This window comes from Haplochromis burtoni, unplaced genomic scaffold (genome assembly GCF_018398535.1).
Source record: "Haplochromis burtoni strain Fernald_Lab_line unplaced genomic scaffold, NCSU_Asbu1 Contig_178, whole genome shotgun sequence".
NCBI lineage: Eukaryota > Metazoa > Chordata > Actinopteri > Cichliformes > Cichlidae > Haplochromis > Haplochromis burtoni.
The window spans coordinates 190,437-212,694 of NW_024582539.1; the positions used below are offsets into that span (position 1 = coordinate 190,437).

At 40.4% G+C, this 22,258-nt stretch overlaps 1 protein-coding gene across 8 annotated transcripts in view; it reads left to right on the top strand.

The window, feature by feature from the left end:
* The first annotated feature begins 3,380 nt into the window (after window positions 1–3,380).
* slc38a4 (solute carrier family 38 member 4) overlaps window positions 3,381–22,258 on the top strand; it is a 31,207-nt gene continuing 12,329 nt past the window's right edge. Inside the window, exons 1-11 of one of the 8 annotated variants that reach the window (XM_005942894.3) lie at window positions 3,381–3,641; window positions 3,754–3,788; window positions 16,144–16,393; window positions 17,025–17,099; window positions 17,982–18,020; window positions 19,064–19,154; window positions 19,677–19,792; window positions 21,193–21,266; window positions 21,683–21,775; window positions 21,922–22,003; window positions 22,087–22,169. In XM_005942894.3, coding sequence (XP_005942956.1) covers window positions 16,278–16,393; window positions 17,025–17,099; window positions 17,982–18,020; window positions 19,064–19,154; window positions 19,677–19,792; window positions 21,193–21,266; window positions 21,683–21,775; window positions 21,922–22,003; window positions 22,087–22,169 — 769 coding nt within the window. In that variant the 5' untranslated portion in view covers window positions 3,381–3,641; window positions 3,754–3,788; window positions 16,144–16,277. The other 7 variants (XM_005942893.3, XM_014340277.2, XM_042225677.1 and 4 more) reach the window with 7 other exon arrangements.

Genomic DNA, 22,258 nt, shown 5'->3' on the forward strand with positions numbered 1-22,258 from the left:
TTGTGAATCTGTGATTAGCGATCTGCGTGTGTGTCCTCTTTGCAAATAGTGACACTAAAAGTGATCTGCATGTGTTTTACCTGCACTTTAACAGCGTGGAGAACCCAGCAATGTTCTGTGCCTGAAAAGGAACTCAGAAAAAGTAGGTCATCTGGCTTCATGTTCATACACGTGTTGCACTGTTGGGATGTGCAGTTTATAATATCTGCCTGCAAATCCTCTGGTCTCAGATATAGCTGCTCCATGGACCAGCTATCGTGTGACAATAGTTCACATGAACTTGTTACCTGACAGAGAAAGCCAAAGTGATGTAGAAGCGGACGAAGATGCCAACTTTTGGATGGTTAACTTGTTGAGGTATTAGAGACTTCTTCAGGGGACTTACTTACCTGCTGACAGATGCTCCGTCTAATTACTGCCAGTGTGGTTCAAGTATTCATAATCGCTGTCAGCTGAAATGAGCCAACTCTCATGAGATGATTTATAGCATTTCTGTGCTGTTATTCAAAACATGAGACAACACATGACATGTAGCACCAAAAAGGGGGAAAAGCATGTCGAGCTGGCCTGTAACACCACACACAACTATTTCTGACCTCAGTGGCTAATAATAAGAAGGCATAATAAGAATAAGAATAATAAGAAGCGTATTTTTTAATGCAATCAATCACCCATGCTATTCCAAAATATTGTTCTGCCCACTGTTATCAGCTGTACTGCGCATATAATAAAGAAAACTATCACTTGTTGCCTGCTTGTTGCCACATGAATGCCTGCTGAGAGGTGAAACCTGAAGGCGGATAAAGTCGAACCAACATCAGCTTCCTCTTTCCATCCTGTAAATACGGGGCAAGGATGTAGCAGAGAACAGCAGGTCAACAAAGCACACTTGGAATGTTTTCATAAACAGACGTGTTCAGTGTGTCGTTTCGGTGATGTTTGACGATAATGAGCTTTCAAATGTAAAACCAAAACATGCACAAAGGTGCACAGCAACAAACTTGAAGTGACAGCTGATGAAAGTCAGTTAAATGAAGAAAAATGGCCTATCTATATAAAAATCCCCACTCACCACTGTAAGCAGTCTTCCTTCATGCTCGGGTCCTCTACCATAAGCCCGGGAGGTTGAGGGTGCTGCACAGTATCTTTACACTTCCTAGGACTGCGCGCTTCTGGACGGAGAGCTCAAATGTCATTCCTAGTATCTGCTGGAGCCACTCGCCTAGTTTGGGTGTCGAACAAGCTATAGGTTCATGTAACCCCTTCTGCTGGGATTACTTGTGTAATAGCATTCCAACAGCTCCCTATTCCCATCCTTTGTCTACGTTCTTGTTCCAGTAGCCCACTTCTCATTAATGTGCCCTGCTTCCTTAACACCTGATGTGGTACTTGTTAATCTAGGAGATGTTCGAGCCAGTATGGCATCCTGTATGGTTTAGGTAGCATGGGGGGCCTAGCCAGATGGACATCATGGTCGAGATTGGTATCCCCACCCTGTTCTGCTATATATATACAAGCTAATATTTAAATATATATATATATATATATATTCATTTATATATATATATATATAATGTATATATATGTTAATCAATAATATAGAGAGAGGAAGCAGAGAGAGACTCCCCTGAGAGAGAGAGAGAGACAGAGAGAGAGAGAGAGAGTTAGTACATATATAGCTAAGTTATCTGGCAGATAATTGTTTGTAATGAAAGACAGACAGAGAGTACCGCAAACACTGGAAGAAATATTGAAAGTCTACAAGATGTAAGAAAAACTGTTGAGTCCATTTCATATTGTTTTAAAATGTTTGCATTAAGTTCGATGTATTACATACAAACACACCATATTGTGAAGACACCCAGTCTCAATAGGCTTATCCAGTAATATCTCCTTTAAATCGGTCAAACAGTGTTTGGCCCAGTGATGAGGAAAAGATAGCAAAGAAGGTTTTCAGCAACAGACCCGTCGCATCAAGAAATTCTTTGACAAGTGGTTCCTATTTTATTTTCATGGAAGAAAAGGTGCTCAAACTGAGCACCAAAATGGGGAAGAAAGGTGATTTAAGTGACTTTGAATGTGCCATGATTGTTTATGCCAGATAGGCTGATCTGAGTCTTTCAAAAACTGCTGATCTGCTGGGAGTTTTCCACACAACCATCTGTGGTTTTTCTAGAGAATGGTCTGAAAAACAGAAATGAGTGGCGGTCAGTATTGGTCAAGTTACTTGAAAAAAGTAATCAGTAACTAATTACTTCCCAAAAAGTAATCCCGTTACTTTACTGATTACTTATTTTCAAAAGTAATTAATTACTTAGTTACTTAGTTACTTTTTAAAAACACGATTTACAACCTGAATAGGTGATAAAGCGATAGATCTTTCAGCCCAATTCTACTTTTTCTACATAATCCATCATACAAAATGTAATCAAATGGAAAAGTCTCTTTTTAAAACTTGTTTTATTAGTTTTAATCTTTTAACTTTATGCATCAAGCAAAAATTTAATTATATGCAACATTCTCTGACTGGAAGAAATTTGTTTAACATTTAAACCTATTTTCTGCACATTCCAGCACATAAAATATTTTGTTATCGTTTTTATCGTTAACTCGGTTTTCCTGGGTCTTTTCACGTGTGTTATGAATAAATCTTCTTTTTTTCGGTACCGGTACTAGTTTTATTTTGTTGTATTTATCCGCGACACCTTAAAGGCCGGTCCGTGAAAATATTGTCGGGCATAAACCGGTCCGTGGCGCAAAAAAGGTTGGGGACCGCTGTTCTAACGTGCACTAACCAGTGTCACAGTCACCAGATCCCAATTTAATAGAACACTTTTGGGATGTTACACGGGAGAGTCGCACCATGAACGTGTAACTGATAAATCTGCAGCAACTCTGTAATGCTGTCACACCAAAGTCTGCCAGCAATATTTCCAACACCTTGCTGAATCCATCCCACAAAGGCTTAGATTTCTATGCCTGCTGTTAAAACTCACGACACTAAGATTTAATGTGTATTTGTGTAATATTTATTCCTTTTGGGGGGAAAGTAGTTAATGCAAGGCAGTAAAATAATACAATGGATAATAAATGCATGGCAAATAAAGGCGACAGTAAACTGCAGCTTCCTCAAACTTGGCCACCACCACAGGAACGCCCAAATGATAAGTCCGTTCCTGGTCCTGCTCGCTTTAAAAGCAGTGAATTGCACTGAACTGGCAGCGTGAAGCTGTTTTTCTCCAACAACGTGGTCAGCCAGAATGTAAACAACGACTCCCTGTCATTAAACCTGTATTTATCCTAAACACTGCCCAAACATAAAATTGGACACTCATTATAAATGGTTAAGACTACAACGCCTGTTTCAGGTGGAAAAACTGGTAAAAGACTGACTGAGCGACTCCACTCAGACCGTCACTTTCTGAGCTCTGGGCTGTTTAAGTGTCTCCTCAAATCAAATGAGGTAATTGGGAGAAGAAGGAGCCCCCAGCAGCGGTGGGTGTAACACGACGCTTAAAGAGTTGCTATCATCACATGGCAGATGGAAATTTCCATTCAGTGTCCTTGCTTGTTAAATGGGAAGGGTCTGAAGCGCTCGTTTCCAGTAGTCCGCTTCCTCCTGCGCCGCTCTTACACAGTAGGTAAGACCCCGACATTTCCATTAACATCTGCTCTTTACTTTAAGTTTTTTTTTTCCATCCTTCTTGTGATTAGCTGCCTAATCATTACCCTCCCTTTCTGATACTCTGGAAGCGGGCAGTTTGACTCGGAGGGCTTCCCCCCGCCTGGTAAGCAGTGTGGTGAGGTTTAATGACTAAAATTAGAACATGTAAGTCAAATCATAAATAATAATAATGACAGAGAGCTCACTTGTGCGCGGGTTTATTTGGGTTTGCATGCATGCTTATTCGTTTGTTTGTTTTTTGGTTTTTTTTATCGGGTTTCTTTCTACAGTAAAGCGTGTCTTTAGATAAGGAGCATCTGTGTGCGGAGGCTTCCTGCAGGGTGGTGCCTGAAGTCAATAAACAGCGCCAAACGTGTCTTTATTTATAAGAGACAATTGCGCTTTTTTCTTTCTTTTTTTTGGTGTGAGCATTTATTGTCTTAACAAAAGGGTTTCTCGAGCCACCAGTTGATCGCATGCAGCAAACGTGGATTTTGCGTGGAGCTTGTGTGTGTTTTGCATGCTTTTCCGCGTTCACTGAAACCGCAAGAAAAAAGCTACACAAAGGCGGCTAATAAATTTGCATCTCGCTTTTTATTTAACATTTCCCTGCTTTTTTTCACTTTCCATAGTTTCTGTGACTCATAAAGTCTCTCTGTATATAATACAATTCCAGTAATGATTTTTGAAGCGGTGAGCAGCTGGAGAAGATGCTTAAAGAAAGAAAGGATCGTGGTTTATGTAACAGCGGAGCGAGGCACGCGGAGCGTGGCTTGAGGAAGCCCTCTGAGGACTAATAGATATGTTATGACTGCAATCACAAGCTCATACTGTCCCCATGCTTTGATGGAGATGCTTATATGGTTAATCTCAGTTTATTTTGACGAGATTTCATGTCCACGCTTTTTGTTTTTTGTTGTTTCTTTGTCTGTCATGGTGTGCCCCTCAGTTACCACCTGGAAGATCTTTTTTTTTTTGACTGTGGGCATCATAATAGATTACAGATTGTAAAGAGTGAGGTTTTTATAATGGGATGCTTTTCACTTTCCACTTTACTCTCTTGAGCGTCTTTTGGTTTGAAATTGGAGAACACTGGTCTTAGTGGCAGACAGCCAGGTGACAGCACAGGACTGAAAACAAAGACTTAGATTGAGCCTGGAGAATCTGCAGGCTTGGGCGTATTCAAGTGGTGACTTAAGGTTCTGTCACTGCCATTCTGGAAGCTAAAAATACCCAGTTGCTACACAGTGACCGTACACTTTCAAACCAAGGCCTAGATTTTTCTTTTCAACCTACTTGCATAATAGAGGTCTGAGTATGACTCCACCTACATGGATATTTAAGTTTCTAGATGTGGGCGTGTTTTCTTTGAGGAATGTGGTGGTGGCAGTGGTACACACTTGTGTCTTAAAGACTGTGTGGAGACATAATGGCTATCAGTTATTGAAGAGAAGTTATTACCTGGCTGCAGCTTTAATAATTACTACAGAGTAAATGTGTAACCTAAGTTTATAAGAAATTTGAAATGACCCATTGCCTCAATGGCAGTGGGTCATTCCAGCTCTTGAGCAGAAGTGCACTTTAATGAAGTTTGACAACTTCCTAAACTGTAACTTTTTTTAAAGAGTATGGTCAGAGTTAAAGGATTGTAGAAGCATAACATAAGCGTGTTTCCAGCTTGGAAAAGGTTTTGTGGATCACATACCAACTGAGCAGTTTCCAACTATTTCACCAGCTGCACGCTGGTTAAACTAACCTCCATGTTTAATATCCGTGCAGTGCCTTTCAGTCTTACACCAGCTGACTGTAAAGGTCTCTGTGAAAGCAGCCATTACAGTTATTTTAACTGCTTTTCCAAGATAAAGGTGGGAAGGAAATTCCTGCACATGTTAGAGCTTGGAGCTCGTGAAGCCTTACTCCTCACCGACCCCATGGATACCTGAATGACACATGTAGGTCAGATCCTGCTGCGCAGCTGGGAGCTGAAATATTGCCTGCACTGGCTGATCTAACTTGGAGTATGAGCAAATGATCCACAAGCCAGATGCCGTGTCAGTTTCAAAGGAATGGATATCATACAAAGATGCATTGAGCCAGTGCCACAAAGCACAGAAGCAACTGGCAGTTTTCCAGAATGCTGTCGGCACATTCAATGCGAATGTGAAAAGGTAAATACACTGTATAATGTGTGAACTGAATGATTGCATAATTCACAAACCTGGGCTGTTCACTGAGGTAACCACCTGCCTGTATGCAGTAATCCAGCTTTTTTCTAATGTAAAACTTAGCAGAACCTTGGAGGGAATTTACCCCTTTTCTTTTTCTCGCCAACAGGGTGGTCAGGGGTCAGCTGCAGGGGTTCAGTGTCCTCTAAGCACTGTGGGATGTTTGCCAACACAGCTGCTTGAGCACTTTAAAAACTCCTGTGGAGGGAATAAGGTGTGATTCCTGATTAGGTTTTTTTGTTTTGTTTTTTTGTAGTTTTAGGGGGCATTCCTCAGTTGACTGATTGTGGTACACCTGGGGTAAATGTCAAGGAGAAAACCACAAAAGGAAAAGAAGGCAAAGAGAGGGAGTGATAGAAACTCGTAAACTATTTTTTTCAGCTAGCAAGCATATCAGGTGTCAGTCACATAGCCCTGGAGACCTGTCGACCCATGTATTTCCCGACCGTTTGACAAGTGATTGCTGGAGTTTGCTAGCTTTCACCAGGTGAAACAGGTCATAAAAAGAGTACTGCTTCAAAAACCTCCTTAATTGTTATCCATAGTTGCACACGTCTTTGCAACGCAATTTCATGGTAGTGACAGTGCAACCACTTGCTAAGCATTCGCAGAATACACAGCAGGACAGGTGACTGCCAGCTCTCAAGGCCTGTGTGAATGGGGCTTTAGCAAGTGATATCACATTGACTGCTCTCAACCACTCACAACTTGTTGGGGAATGTACATTTTCCCCTCATGATCAGTGGTTTCCTTGCAGTTAACAACCTGGCTATAGGCCTGTGTGACTGGGGGCTTAGCTAGGCTATCTGTCTCCCCATGCTTACTCTGCCTTCATATTTGTCCTGCAGACTTGAGAGTTTTAGAATATTCTCATCTAAAACCTCTGAAGAAAGGACAATATACAGACTTCCCAAGATACTTCTGCCTTTCCTAAAAATGTAGCATTTATAATTTACCCAGAGTAACTCTGAGTTTACCTAATGTTAGCAAGTCCCTGCAAAGGTAAACACGAGTTTCATGTAGGCAACACTGTGCATGAGAGGTAATATATTTAAATATTTTCTTCTTTTATCTGTCTGCCAGGAATCAGAACTATGAGTCAGTGCCTTAGCAAGAGATTAGTGCAGAGCACTTGACATGATTGTAGTTCTAAATATCCCACATAGCACCTCTGAATAATCAGAGAACACCGAGTTCATGGTCGCTAAAATATTCTCCATTTTTCTTCTACAATTCGTTCCTTAGACCCAGTTAATGTAATTAAAGTGACCTGAATTCATGCTTGTGTAGTGTAAAGACTCTTTTTCTGTTTCTCCTAATTCAATATTGTATGCTTCAATTACATTTTATAAAGCTACTAGGGACAAAGGTGTCAGCTTTACATAAGCAGCCAGAGTAGTTCTGTGTTAAAGTGAACTTAAAATGCAGACTGTTATGTGGAAAGCTCTTACTATGGCGTGATGAAGATATCCAGAGTTCAAAATGGTGCCAACTAGAGAAACATGAAAAGAAGCAGGTTATTTTGTAAATGTGTTCTCCTACTGAGAGAACAGTCTGTCTCCTCTGTGCATCGGGTAGTGACGTCTTTATACAGGTGACCTAACAAAAGTTACTGGCTCCAAGCTCTCAAATTACACCCACGGGTTATTTTTCATGGTGGAAAAGACCACAGATGGAACTGGTTTTAGTCTTTTAGCTTAATTTTAATCAAACTGAAACTGAAGACACCGAGAACTGAGCCTTTGACGTAACAGGAAACAAAAACCCTTCTCTGGCCCATTAGCCCCTTCTGAAGTCATCATCCACTCCTCCAGCTAGAGTCAAGGGTGAAACCTTGAGCTTGTGAAGAATTACACATTGTTACAAAACAAAATGCTGTCGTCACTATTAGCAGACATGAGCTGGCAAATCAATATTAACTGATAAGATGGACAGAGAGAGAAAGTCTCCAGGGTTCACAAACAGGTTTGGACACACCAGGTTTATTCCAAAAGGTCAATATGGTGTTTACTTTAGGTCTAAGGTCAAAGTTTTTTGTCAATATGGGCTTTTTTTTTTGGTTGTTTTTTGTGTGTTACTTGTTTGATATTCGTCATAGAAATCTCCATCTTTATGTAACAGTTTCTTTTGAATAAATGAAACGATTCATTCCTTCACTTCCGACACTGCTGTCGCCTAACAGTGGACGCAAACTGGTATCTTAAATGTCACAGGCAATAAGGGCCGTTCCATATTATGTTAGAAATAGGTCACACCATGTGCGATTTGGCTACGTCAAAAAGTGTTTGCAGTTGTTTTCAGTGGCCACATACGTCACAGTGATCGCATGAAATGACAGAGGTGCGTTCAAACCTCGTCTTCTTCTTTACCTTCACACATCTAGCCCGTCGCTGTGAAACGATAACGGGAAATGAACAGAAAATGTTGGAAAACAGTTGAGAGGAATTATCTAACCAGCTAACCTAGCACTTTGGATGTAGTATAAAGTTGCCCTTATTCAGGAGAGTCGTTGTATGTGATTATTTGTTCCAGACTAGAGGGAATACCTCAGGACTGAGGTTGAAAAAATAGTTACCAGCCACCACACCTTTTCTGGGAACACTCAGTCCTCTGTGCTTACTTTACCCTACAGAAGCAGAACATTAAAAATCAAACTTCTCTATGGAACATCAAAATCAAGAAATAGATTCCTAACCCTTCCATATGGTAGCAGTTTCAAACTAGATATGAATAGCATGAACGCAGCCTTCCAGGATAGTCTGTTCATATGCTCTCAACATGTGAAAACGTGATATTCAATTCCAGCGCAACAGCAAGGGAAATTTACAGAAGGGAGGAGGGAGTTGTCGTCCACATGTCACACATGATGATTCGTCCCAAGTGCAAACAATGACAAACTGGATGATCTGAAGGAGCATGCGTGCCTCTGTCACACGCTCTCATATGTGGTTATAGTTCTTGCTGCAGGGACACAAGTGAATGTTAAGCCATCCACAGATGACACGCCTCACCAGTAGCTATGGTTAGGCTGTCATAATTCTTTGCAGATTCAGAACGCTGTGATTTCTGTCACTGTTCTTAGGCAGCAGAGGCAGATGGACTTCACTGGTCTAATGGACAGTTTGGTATTTTTTGCGCTCATGAAAAAGAACTTTTAGCTCCGTGAGCTTCAGCTGTCGTTATCTGTTATCAGTACATATTCGGACTGTTTACAAAACGAGTTGCAATCATAGCAAGATCTCTCATTGGGGATTCCAGTCTTGGCTGTATGGCTTTTTCTCTTCACAGATAAGACTTTAGAGATAACACTTTATTGTTCATCCATCTATCATAGGATTTCATGTTTTGGCAGTTGTGAAATGACTGGAAAGTGTAAGCAAACCTAAGGTTAGCAAAACTGTTTTGTGCTTCAAAAGTTTCACGAGTTTTAGAAAGCAGGGATTGTCCGAGGTAGTTACACTGTTCTTCTAGGTCTTGGTGATATTTCTGGTTGGAATGTGGCGTTTGTTCATCGGGTGTCATCGTGTTACTTAGCAACCTCCGACCAATAGGTTAAAATGGCTAGTTTCTAGCATTTATGAATAGTAACACCTTATAAAAGTGTCATATGATACTGTCAGTAACATCTAATTTAACAAATATTGAGTATACTCATTTTTGACATCTCCAAAGTGTGCCATATTAGTCCAGTGTTAGTATTAGTATTACATCATTTCACAGGGTAACTTAGTAAGTCAAGTTAACTGTACTTAGGAACCATATCAAAAGGTTGTCAGATAACTGTATGCATGTATTTTAGGCTATGTGATCTAATCCAGCTTTCAAAGTCACCTTTGTTTCAGCATTATATGCATTTTTGTCTGGTGCATGTTGCTGATGTGCAGGTAAACCATAATTAAACGATAACTTAATGAAAATTAAGGTATGAAAATCTCCTTTCCTACATGGATGTTTATTTGATTGAGCAAAATCTTGCATTCAAATTTTTTATTATGCACTCAATGGAGGTGGTCAGTGTCTGACTGAGTGTAGTAGCTGACCATTGATGCATGCATGCAGGTAAATAGAGTTTGCTGCATGTAAACATACAATGAGGCCCATATTTATGTCGATTTCTATAAACTATGTCTACCACCCTGTGGCCCTGTGACAGACTGGCGACCTGTCCAGGGTGTACCCTGCCTCTCGCCTCTCTATGACACCATACAGTTTGTTTTTTAATCTGTTACCCAGAATATTGCTTTACCTTCACCTAGTGGCAGGGTACCCAATTGCTTCTTAACAGGAAGTTTTGTGGCCGGTTGTAGCACAATTTTTAAAGCAAAGTACATCATAGGAAGAACAGTTTGATTCTTAGTGACTCATTCTGTTGACCTGCAAACAACTAGCGGTCATTTCTGCTGACTGATAACTTTTTGTTCATTTTAATCGTTTAAAGCCCAAGAGAGGCTGGCAGGCTACTGGTGTCAGGTATGAACCAGCTGGTTCAGCTTCTCTTTAACAGCTACCATTGTACATCCAAACTGCCTCATTAAATTGAATTTGTGGTTTCAGGTGGAGGAATGTGGTTGCAATTTGCAGCTACTGTGACGTGTGTGACTTCTTTTTGACGTAAGCACGCCAGGACAACTTTGCGCTAACTTTTAGAATGTTTACAAAAAAATGTTGAAAGTAACTTTAGTCATTTGAATTAAGCTTATATTTTTAATGTATGTGTTATTGAATATTTTTCAGATTATCTTGAAGGGATCTCCACAAATATAATTGCTAAGTATCATATGATGTACATAGCACTTACTTAGAAACACGTGCTGACAGAGGACAACTAATGATTTACTTGCAAGTTGTTTAGTATTTGCACCCAGTCACATGGAGTTGAGAGGTTTGGGCTTCACTAACAATAAAGATACACAGAGAAGTTAAAGTTGATGGTGCCAATGATGTTTTGGTCAAAATGGGAGGTTAGTAAACCCTCGATCCATGATGGAAACGTCCCTCGTGGCCTCTTGTCAGCCACCTGATTTCAAGATACTTTGTTATTCTCCCGCTACAGACATGCAGTTAAAGCGGGAGAGTAACAACGTGTACTCTCTAATCTGGAAGAACCACATGATTACCTCAGCTCTTATTTAGGCAATCACTTTAGCAAACTTTAAGAATAGCCAGAGTGTGGTGGCAAACACCAGCAGTAGGTGGGCTCTGCCAGTTAAATGACAAAGTGTTCCCAAAACATTGACTGGGGACATGCTAATGGCTCAAAATGTGGGTAGAGATAACAGCGTGAGCAATGATCAACCTTTACTGAACCCAGTGAGAAGAGAACTGAGAACATGAACTTTTACACCCTGTTCTGTACAAACCTATCAGTAAATAAGTGAAGTTTCAATTCCAGGATTGTTTATCATTATTATTATTACTCAAAAAAACACCTAAAAGAAAGAAGAATCGGAAGATTCAAAAAAGGATTTTTAGATACTGACATATTTCTGAATATGATAAATATCTGTATTTGTAGATGCTTGTAGCAACTTTGCAATATTTTCAGCCACATATTTCTTACTAAAAACCTTCATTTTAAATGAGCAAAGTTGGTGGAATGGTCCTTTAGGTTTATGTTTTTTTAGTTGTAGGCTGGAACTGAGGCAGATACAGATCATTGAATGGATTGGCTGAAGCCAGCACGTGTCTTTGCCTCCAACGGATACTTCAAGTCTTTGTTTTGTTTGCAGTGCTAATCATGTGACCTCAAACTCTGACCTCAGACACTTTTGTTGGTAGTTGCTTTTCAGCTCAGAAGTTTCTTTCCCAACCCCCGAATCTGTGTCTTCGGGGGATGATTCTTAGTCACAGGTGATTAGCCGAGCATGTGTGTGAAGACCCCCCCACACACACACCCACACACACACAGAGTTTAGCTTTCATAGAAATTGTCTCTCCTGTGCATTTTTCTGCTTCATCATTTTTCTTCTTTGTGTCAAACTTTTGGGATGAATTTGATTTTACTTGCATTTAAAGTGAGATTATTATTACTGCTTTCTTGCTCTGGTACATTTTGAAGTTTCTCACATGATCTCACACACACATTGCTCAAGATTTGTCAGGTTGTGCTCGCCTTGCTAACTACTAGACGAGTGGTAGTGAAACGTGAAAAAGTGCAACAGAGACGGTAAAAAGTTGAGACGATAAGAGATAAAGTTGTGCAGAGCTGCAGGTGACATATTTCAAAAGCAAACGGTCCCCGTTTCCCATTTTAGGTTATACTTTTCACAGTTTCACTACAAACTGGACAGCAGCTAGCCCTTATTTGTAGCCAAGTATGCGGACTAATAATGGCTCGTGTGGGCTCAAGTTAATTTTCTGATTTTATTTAAACATTAAAACACAGTAAAGTATCGTATAAACGAAGACTTTGTAGCAGTTCAGCATTTGGAGTCTATATTTAAAACATATCTTTTCATGTTCAGCATTTACAAGCTCAATGCCCGATGTTCTGAGGAAGAAAATAGTGTCTTTTTACCTTAAGTGATCTGTACATGTGTGTGTTTTCTTCTATTTGAACTGCATTACAAAGTAAAAAAAAAACCCATCTCTGACACAAACATGACCTTGGGCACGCCGACATCCAGACAGTGAGCCATCTGATTGGTCAGTCTGTGGCACGGCCTACTACTGAAAACACTGACAGTCGCCTACAGTATGTCTGTGTCTGGGCATCTGTGTGCCTGCTGCATGTGCAAGCAATTTTGTGTGTGTGTGTGTGTGTGTGTGTGTGTGTGTGTGTGTGTGTGTGTGTGTGTGTGTGTGTGTGTGTGTGTGTGTGTGTGTGTCAGAGACCAGTCCAGACAGCAGTTTTCTGTGACCTAAATCATACAGACCACCTGTGTTTGATCTGTATGATTTAGGTCCATTTATAAGTGGTCATGTGTCCTGTCATGTGGCCGTGTCTTGAAGCTGCTGAGGGTATTTAAGAGTTGGTGCACGCTGGTATCTTCAGTCCGATGCCGATGATCAAACTGGCCACGTTACAGTGTAGCTCTATCAGTCCTTCAGTGAGTGTATATAGTTTATTCTCCGTGTGCTCTCCTCGATTATATTTTGTTGAGTCGGATGTGTATATACATGTATGCATACCAAGTGGGTGGTGTTGGTGGAGATTGGGAGTGAGCTATCAGGGTTACGACCCCGCTTATAACTGATCAAAAAAGGAGGAGTCTGAGCAAACTGTGCATCCTGATTGGCTGACAGAGGCCCTCCTTCCTCTCTTTTAAAAGCTTCCTGTCTTACCTGAGTCACAAAAGGGCCAGAGCACCTCACCCATCCACTCGTCTCTCTTCTGTCTGTTTTTCTTCAAATCTATTCATTCAAAAAGGGAGGACAAACAAGGAACCTTCCTAGAACCGCTTTAAGAAACCTTTCAGTAAGTGAGCTTGTTTGTTTAGGGAGATTTTTTTTCTTGAAAAAGTGAGCCATGCCATGCACAGCAGGTAGGACCTCTGTTGTGCAAATGTTGAGTGGGGGGTAAAACAGAAACACGTGTAATGTTTGCTTTCAAGGAATTTTCTGTGTAACACGTAGCAGTTTAAAACATTGACTTCACTCACTTAGCTATAAAGGGGTGTGTTTGCTCGTGCCAAGACTTGTAGACCGTGGCTGATGCAACAGCTTGTGTGTACACTGAAGGCGAATGGTTTCAGACTAAATAGGTAAAGGGCTCTCATTCTAAATTTACAAATTACTGTATTTTTTTAAGCCTGGCTTCTTTTCCTTTTTTGCCAAACACTTTAGATAAGACCAATGTCTTATCTTAACATGACTGCATACAGTCTATAGCACTATAGCAGACATTCTATATATGAGAAGAAACTTAAAATGACTGCTGCTGTGTGATTTGCCTTGTTGAGATGTTGAGAGAACCAAGTCAAAATCTTTAAATGCATATTGTATGAACTGTGTGTTGTCTCTGGAGTCTTTAAAAATGTTTTGGTAGCGGTTTGAAGTTTCTGTATGTGGCTTTACCTAGCATGGCCTCAGGAGTGAGATAGATGGGTCGGGTTTGGAAAAGAAATGAACAAATTCCAGCAACCTATAAAGATTAATTTTACCAATGGTGGGAAGTACTTAATGTGGGTTTCTATAAGTAATGGTTGTATCAACACATCATTTTAACCCAGCTTGACAGGTTAATCCTCTTGGCTGCAGAGAGCGAACCCCAGTCTCCATTTCCCTCTAACAGCACGGCAGACAAGGACTTTGAGAGATTAGGTGTAGCGGCGTGTGTGATGTGGCTTTTAACGATGACACAGCCACCTAATCTCTGTTGGCTCAAAACTATTATGGCTTTACTTCACAGAAAGTACAACAACCTGTCAGTAACAATAAGTTTTTGTGAAAGAAGGTCTCAACTGCATCGGCCAGGACATTGAACACCCCTGGTAGTGTATCCAAAAGAGCTCAAGTTTTGACTGCAAACGAATGTTTACACTTTGAAGTGGCTCAACCGCTTCCCTCTTTAAAAGCTGTTGCTTAAGTTGCAGGTCTTTGTATTTCTATCAGCTGTCCTTAACACTGACCACTTGCGGATGGATGGTAGCTCAACTATGTTTTTACTGCTCCACTTGATCATCACCAGGTGGTTGTGGGAAGGTTTTTGTTCATCGTTGATGTTACAGTTGTTGTCGTATTGTGGCATTATCAGAAATTTGCATGAAAAACCCAATGATTGGTTTAAAACATAAGACCTTTTTAAACAGAGAGAAACACTGTTTGATTCAGTGCAAAGAAGCAAAGCTATCATTATGTATAAAGGTAATCAAGGTAGAATAAAGACCTGTCCATATCTAGTTAGTCATTACAGGAAGTGTTTGTGAACTAAAAATCACGAATGTGGGATACTGTTTGTCCGTGATTTAAACAGCCCAGTGCTGCTCCCAACAAAGGGAAAACCAATTCTGCAGGGGAGACCTACCTCGGCACTTGTGCAGGTGAAGCCAAAGGGAAGATATGCTTCACCATATTTTCTAGTCTTTGGCTTAGAATGAAGTTGGTTTGGAAACACATTCAACGATGCTTCATCTCCGGCTTTGCGTTTCTGTAAGCGCTTGTGCTAGCAGTGTCCAAGCGTTTTGTTTTTTTTCCCCTTTTCATCCCGTGCCCCCCCCCTGCCATGGCTCTGCGCCCCCCTTAGGGGCGGGCCCCATACTTTGGGAAGGTCTGCATTAGTGTATGTTAAGTTCATGGCAGAAGAAAGAGCTGTGTGAATAGGTAAATGTGGTTTGCCGAGCTGTTCCTTTAACTTTACATTAACATATTTGTTCTTCTCAATGCATTACACCACATCATTACTGCTGCGAGTGCCGTGAAACAAAAGAGGATGTCAGAAGTGTCCTTTCTCATGGGTTCATCGGTGTCACGGCTCTGGCTGGTCCTGTACACGTTGCATTAGTTTTTCAGTAGTGAGTCGCCCTTAGGATCTTTTCTTCCAACTCAGTCAAAGAGCTCTTTGTGTGAGGGGGGAAACAGCACTGTAAATCACGTTGCTGCTATTTTCGTTTATAATCACGTTGTCTTCTTTCAGTGTGTTGACCTCCTTCTTACATAACTTAAACGCTACAGAAACTTGAAGGTGGTGCCCCTAAGTGGAGTGTCATTTCTTTTCTTTGATGTTAAGGGTTAAGTTGTGTAAACCAGCTCATGCATTATCAAGGGCGCAGCTGATGGTGGTCCGACGACCCCACGGACATGCTATATCCATGACCTAGTTTCACGTCACTGGAGCTGACTCGACACAAGGTCACCCTTCCTGGTACAGGTGAAGCTGCGTAACAAGTGCCAAGGCACATATAATCTCTTAGGAAGCCCCTCAGTTCCAGGAAATGGTTTCCAGAGTAGGTTTCCATTTTTACCTTAAAGGATTTTTTTATTCTTGTGGGAGTGGTCTTCCCCCGGGGCTTTCTACAAGAAACCCTTTCTGCCATAAAGTACTTGGATAGTTAAAGGTTAAACATCATGGTTAACCATGTTTAAGCTGAAGTTTGCCTTCAGGGCTTTCTGCCAAAAAGGCTTTCTGTGTGCCTTCCTCATCATGGCCAAAAACCTGATAAGGGCAGATAATAAAACCACTGACAGCCCCTGTAATCAGTTATTCCAGTTCTTGGAACAGTTTAAGACCAGCAAAAAAAGGAAAGCAACATATAAACAGACAAAAAGCCAATTCTGTTACTGAAACTTTGTCTTGTTTTTCCTTTATTGTTTCAGGACTTTTCTCAACGGTAACAAGATATAGCTGAGGTGATTGACAAGGTTCTTGTATCCTGTGCCGGTGAAGTCTAAACCCTGAAAATCCTAGAAAGGTACATTTCTCTGCCTCTGGTCCTGCTCTCTGTACCACTATGCCGGGAATTGTGGAACGCATGGAACTGAGGAAAGTCTCCACAGTGGCTGACGACGACAGCCTTGATGAACAACTCACAGAGCCCACCGACTGTGAGAAGGCCACCATGAGCAGGTCAGTGACTGTGATGTCTTTCTTAATATCAGTAGACTAGAGAAGGCTGGATTTTTGTTGGCAAGCCTCTGGTTATGGCAATCTAATCACAAGCTGATCTCTGAACTCCTGCTTTACCATGATTGGGTATAAATTGGTGTGCATTGGTGCGTCTGTAAGAATAAATGACAGAAGTTGTAAATTGGTGTCAAATAATCAGCGTAGACAGCTTCTTCTCTGCTCGTTGCACAGAAAGGTGATTAAATCATAAATCGTAACACGGTAATGTTTTCAATGAATGACTCTCTGTGTTTGCATCACTTCAGGACACCTGCTGAGTAATAAATTGGGATGTTTGGTCTGTTTCTAAGAATAAATTGCATATGTTTTAGTCTGAAGCAGCACAGTGAATCTTATTACACATAGCTTCCATATATAGTTGAGACGTGGACACACAAATGACCTCAGACAAGTGGCATAACCAGTTCAGCTTCTTTTCTGTTGCTTGTACTGGCACTTGCATATAGACATAAAGATTACATCTGTTAGCAGTTTGCTAAAAAAAAGCTAAACATAGCACCGAAAGTTGATATACATTTGAACTGAACCACTGTGTTTGTGTCCTAATGCATATCTTTTTCAATCCTATCAGTCAGTATAATGTGGATGATAATGACCATGGAGAAAGCAATGTGTTCCTGACAAATGGGATACCAAAGAGGCAGAAGTATGATAATAAATACTCTATATTACTAACACAAGTCTATGGGAAGCTGGATTCTCAATCTCTCTGACAAATCTTTCACCAATAGCACCAAAGCCTTTGGTTTGCTGCACATTGACAGTGTAAACTTAAAGCTAACACTAATGAAATAAATAAAAGTCTTTGTCTGGTGAAGGTTGGTGTGTTTGAGGACAACCGCTTGACAAAAGCTATAGACTCTACTTTCTTTTCTTTTGCTTGAACTTAAGACTTGCATTTAAACACTACAACAGCTATTGGCAGCTGGTTACAAAAAGATGTACCACAGTTGACGTATATTTGAACTGAACCATTGGCTACATTTGCATGTCCCAACGTATAACTTTCAATTCAATTCAATTTTATAGAAGACCCTACAATAATACATACATACACTCTGTTGCTTTCTCTATTCTGCCAGTGAATATAACATGGATGATATGTTCATTCCAAATGAGATACGAAGGAGGAAAAAGTATGATAATAAATCGTTTTTCCTTCTACTGGTGAATCTTTCACCACCAGCAGTACCAGGCTTTGGTTTGCTTGCACATAGCATCCACTAAGACTAGCAGACTTGGCAAACACTAATGAGTCATAGAATAAATATAAACATATTTTATTACTCATTTTAGGTTGGTTTATACAGATTATTACAGATTCTTGTCCATTCTTTTCTTTCTGGGCATAGGTTGGCGTCCAACTTCTTTTCTGTTGCTTCCACTGACACTTGCATTTTAACATAAAGACTACAGCTGATGGCAAGTGGTTAAAAGCAAATTGTGGGGCAGAAAGTTGATACATATGTGACATTAACCATTAGCTGTGTTTGCATGTGCTAATGTATATCTTTCTCAATCCTCACAGTCAATTTATGGATGATAATGAAGACGGAGAAGGACAAAGGTGATAATAAGAACTTTATAAAACTAGCACAGGACTATGGGAGGGTGGATTTTTCCTTGTGTCTGACAAATCTTTTACAGAAGGTTCAGATTCATGACAAATAACCAACATAGATAGTCCAGTACCTTCTCTGCTCCCTGCACTTGTGCTTGCACTTGCGAAGTTACTCCTCATTTGGCATGTCTATCTTTTGGCTTTAAGACAGCAGATTAATTGCATGTAAATAATGTGTTTATCAGGGTGAGGCACACTGGTGGTTATTGAATTGGGAAGGTGTTTCAGTCCAGCTAGCTACTTTCTGCTGCTCCCTTGCCACAGCGGGTAGCTAGTTTTTAAAAAAAAAACTGAGTTGTTAGAGTTGATGCATTTTTAAGAACAAATGAAGAAAGGCATAGGTGTAAAGAGGTGCAGTTACAATTTTTACGTTTACATTTAAAACCCTGACACACACAAATGTCGTCAGATAACCAGCATAACCAGTCCAGCTTCTTTTCTGTTGCTTGCATTTACACTCGCACTTAAACGTAAAGACTACGGCTACAGATTTAGGTAGTTAACAGTAAATTGTAGCACATAAAGTTGATACAGAGACTGCATGTGCTAATGTATATCTTTTTCACAGTCAGTTTATGGATGACCATAGTCCTGGATGGAGGACTATGTGTTGGTAGATTGTTTTTCTTGTGTCTAACAAATCTTTTATAAGTGGCACCAATGTCTTTTTGTTTCCTGCACATTGCCAAGTCAAGGTACACTGAATGCTAACACTAATAATTTGCAAAAGAAAATCTACATATTTCATCACTCATTTGAACTTGGTTCTACTTCAGAGGAAGTCTCTGGGTTGAGAGCAGTATAGATCGGTATAACCATATAAACAGTTGAGCATCTTATTGCTTGCACTCACGCTTGCACTTACGCACAAAGACTGCATTTGATGACAGGCGGTTACATCATAAAATATAGCACTGAAAGTTGATACACATTTGAAGTGAACCTCTCACTGTGTTTGTCCTAACGTGTATCTTTCTCAATGTTGACAGCCAATTTAATGGGGATGATAATGACGATGGAGAGAGCCACAGGTTCCTGTCAAACGGGATACCAAAGAAGAAGACATATGAAGAAGAATATGTAAGGATTTAGTCACATCAACTATGTATCTCCTTTTGACTCCCAATATAATCTGTTATATTATTTTCATATTCGGTTTTACTCACCATATAATGCATATGCACATGTCAACAATTCATCACCCTGTCTTCATAATTCAAGTAAATGAAAAGTATTAATTATACACACAGACGCACTTACTGTTCTACATCAATTTTTCATGTGTTCAGTTCACTGCTCATTATTTTAAATTAGACCACATGGCAGACCACAGTCTCTAAGATGTTAGCAGTTATGAGATGCTGTAGGAGAGGGAGGTCAAAACCATAAGAATAGTGCAGAAGAACTGCAGCTTGTCTCCTAAAGCTTCTATCTGTCTGTAGGTGGCTTACTATGCCAAATGTTTAGCTCTTTCTTTTTCTCAAACAGGGCGCATTTGATGCTAACATTAATGATTCATGTAATAAATATCAATAGTTCATCACTCAACTGAAGATAGTTTTACCTTAAAAAGCTCTTGTCTTTTCTTTTGACTTTGGGCAGCATCCTGGCCACGCCTCATTCGGCATGTCCGTCTTCAACTTGAGCAACGCCATTATGGGCAGCGGCATCCTGGGCCTGTCCTTTGCCATGGCAAACACTGGCATCATTCTCTTTACGTAAGTATGTTTGGACTAGCGGATATATAGTGCATTGTGTTACATGTTTGATAGAGATTAGGTGTTAATTTGGTTACAAATGCCAAAAACAATGATTGCTCCACAGGATATACTTTGAAAGATTATTCAATTTCAGTTCAACTTACTTGTCAAATTACAAAATGACAACAACAATAACCTCAATGCACTTTATATTGTAAGGTAAAGACCCTAAAATAAAGCAGAGAAACCCCCAACAATCAGACCACCTCCTATGTGCAAGAACCTGGCAACAGTGGAAAGTAAAAACTCTCTTTTAACAGAAAGAAACCTTCAGCAGAACCAATCTCAGAGAGGGGCAACCATGTGCCACGACCAGTTTAGATCGAGGGGAGGGAGACAGCACAAAATACATGGATTAATAATAACTAATGCAATTATAAGCTGAAGCTTGTTAGAGCTCCCTGTCAGTGTCACCCCTCCTTACAGTCCTGAAAAGAGACCTAAAATAAACACCGGTTAGCATTGCATTGTTCTCCACAGATTAATTCATGTCTTCTTAGAATTTATTGTAGTGGAGTTTAAGATGACAGAATTATGGGTTGGGCAGGAAAGACAAAGATTTTCTGCTGCGTCACTAGGTGGAGTGTTTAGTGTGTGTACTAACTAACTTATACCAAATGATGGCAGAAAGTTCTTTTCACTTTTTGTTAGAAAAGGTGACAATCGCGTGTTACCACAACAACCATGACAATTCAGCATTTTGGAATCTTTTGTATGGTATAATAGTGTGATAATTATGGTACAGCTAAGGCTGAAGGGAATGTCACTAATTTGTTTGGAAATCAGAGTGTCTGATTATTAATTGTTGCACTGACAAAGTAAAAATGATTTTTATGACTCTTTTAGATATAGACTGTGGTCACGTACCACTCGGATTAGGGGGCACCTGTTCCCCACGGGGACATCTGGTCAGTTCCCTCACCAATCTGGTCCCATGCATATGCATTATTGGACTGTGGATGACTTCCATTATCCAACACCACCTAAATGCCCCCGGTGTACCCACCGCAACTCCCTCTGTCATCCACTGTCCACGCACATGGCTGCAGTCCAGAGCCTAAAAATGAGAACTAGCTGGGGGTGTGAAATAACTACAGGAAGTTGTACAACTTTGTCCCTCTTCCGTCATAATCTCACTGCTGACACACAGTATGGTATTTAAATAATGCAGCAATGGATGTATTTGTAGCATTTACGTGACACAGACATTAGTCATGCTACAACCATGCCAAAGTCATGAGCCAGAGCAGCTTCAAATGTCATTAAGTTTTTTTTAACAGCAAGGGGTAGATACTCAGTTACACAGTACCAGTTTTTCATACTTCTACACCTCTCTGTCTCTCTCTCTCTCTGCGCAGAGTCCTCCTCATCGCTGTAGCCATTCTCTCCTTATACTCTGTACACCTGCTCCTTGTGACTGCTAAGGAAGGAGGTTGGTATTTGCTCTTCAGACCTTTAAACATTTTTAAATGTTACGACGTTAAATGTTATGACTGCTGATTAAGGGATTAAAAGTGTATGTTTCCACAGATGATAACATTTTATATACAGTATTTAATTGGGAGGTTACTGTAGGTCACAGGGAGGAGTATGACGCATGAGAAAATGCTCGGACAAGTGATTGTAACAGCACAAAAAAATAATTGCTGTTATGCCAACTTTCGTTGGAAATCTCCACACCCTTACCTAAAGGCATTTGAAGAAATGAGAATGAAGTAGTTATTGCAAAGATAACTTTTTTTTTTTACAAAGAAGGGGCTAAGTAAGAATTGCAAAAGAGACTGTGTAACATACACCTGATTGTCTAGTTAAGGCTGGTATCCTTAGTCACTCTCTCTGTTCTGGCAGGATCCCTCATCTATGAGAAGCTTGGAGAGAGGGCATTTGGCTGGCCCGGAAAAATGGCTGCATTTGGATCAATAATCATGCAGAACATTGGAGGTAGGCCCTAAATCAGTGTATTTCAATGAAACATACGTGTTTTTAATTGCATTACTGAAGCTACAATAATATCTGTAATGTGCACCTCTAAAGAAGTATTTGTAGTTTGCGTGAAACCTGAAGTTGCCCTTGTTGTCCTCTTGCAGCGATGTCCAGCTACCTCTTTATAGTGAAGTATGAGTTGCCAGAAGTGATCCGCGCATTCCTGCACTTAGAAGAAAACTCTGGGTGAGAATGGGCTCCTCTAAAGATGAAGCAAACTAATGTTCGTGTGCCATCTCTTGTGGTCTAACCTTGTGTTGTGTTTGCAGTGAATGGTACCTAAATGGAAATTACCTGGTGCTGTTTGTGTCCGTCGGAATCATTCTGCCTTTATCCCTCCTCAAAAATCTGGGTAGGAACACAAGTGAAAACCGTCATATTTTCTCCTTCACATGTTTTGTAAACTTTATCCACTTGCTCCCACCACAGACTGACTTCCAG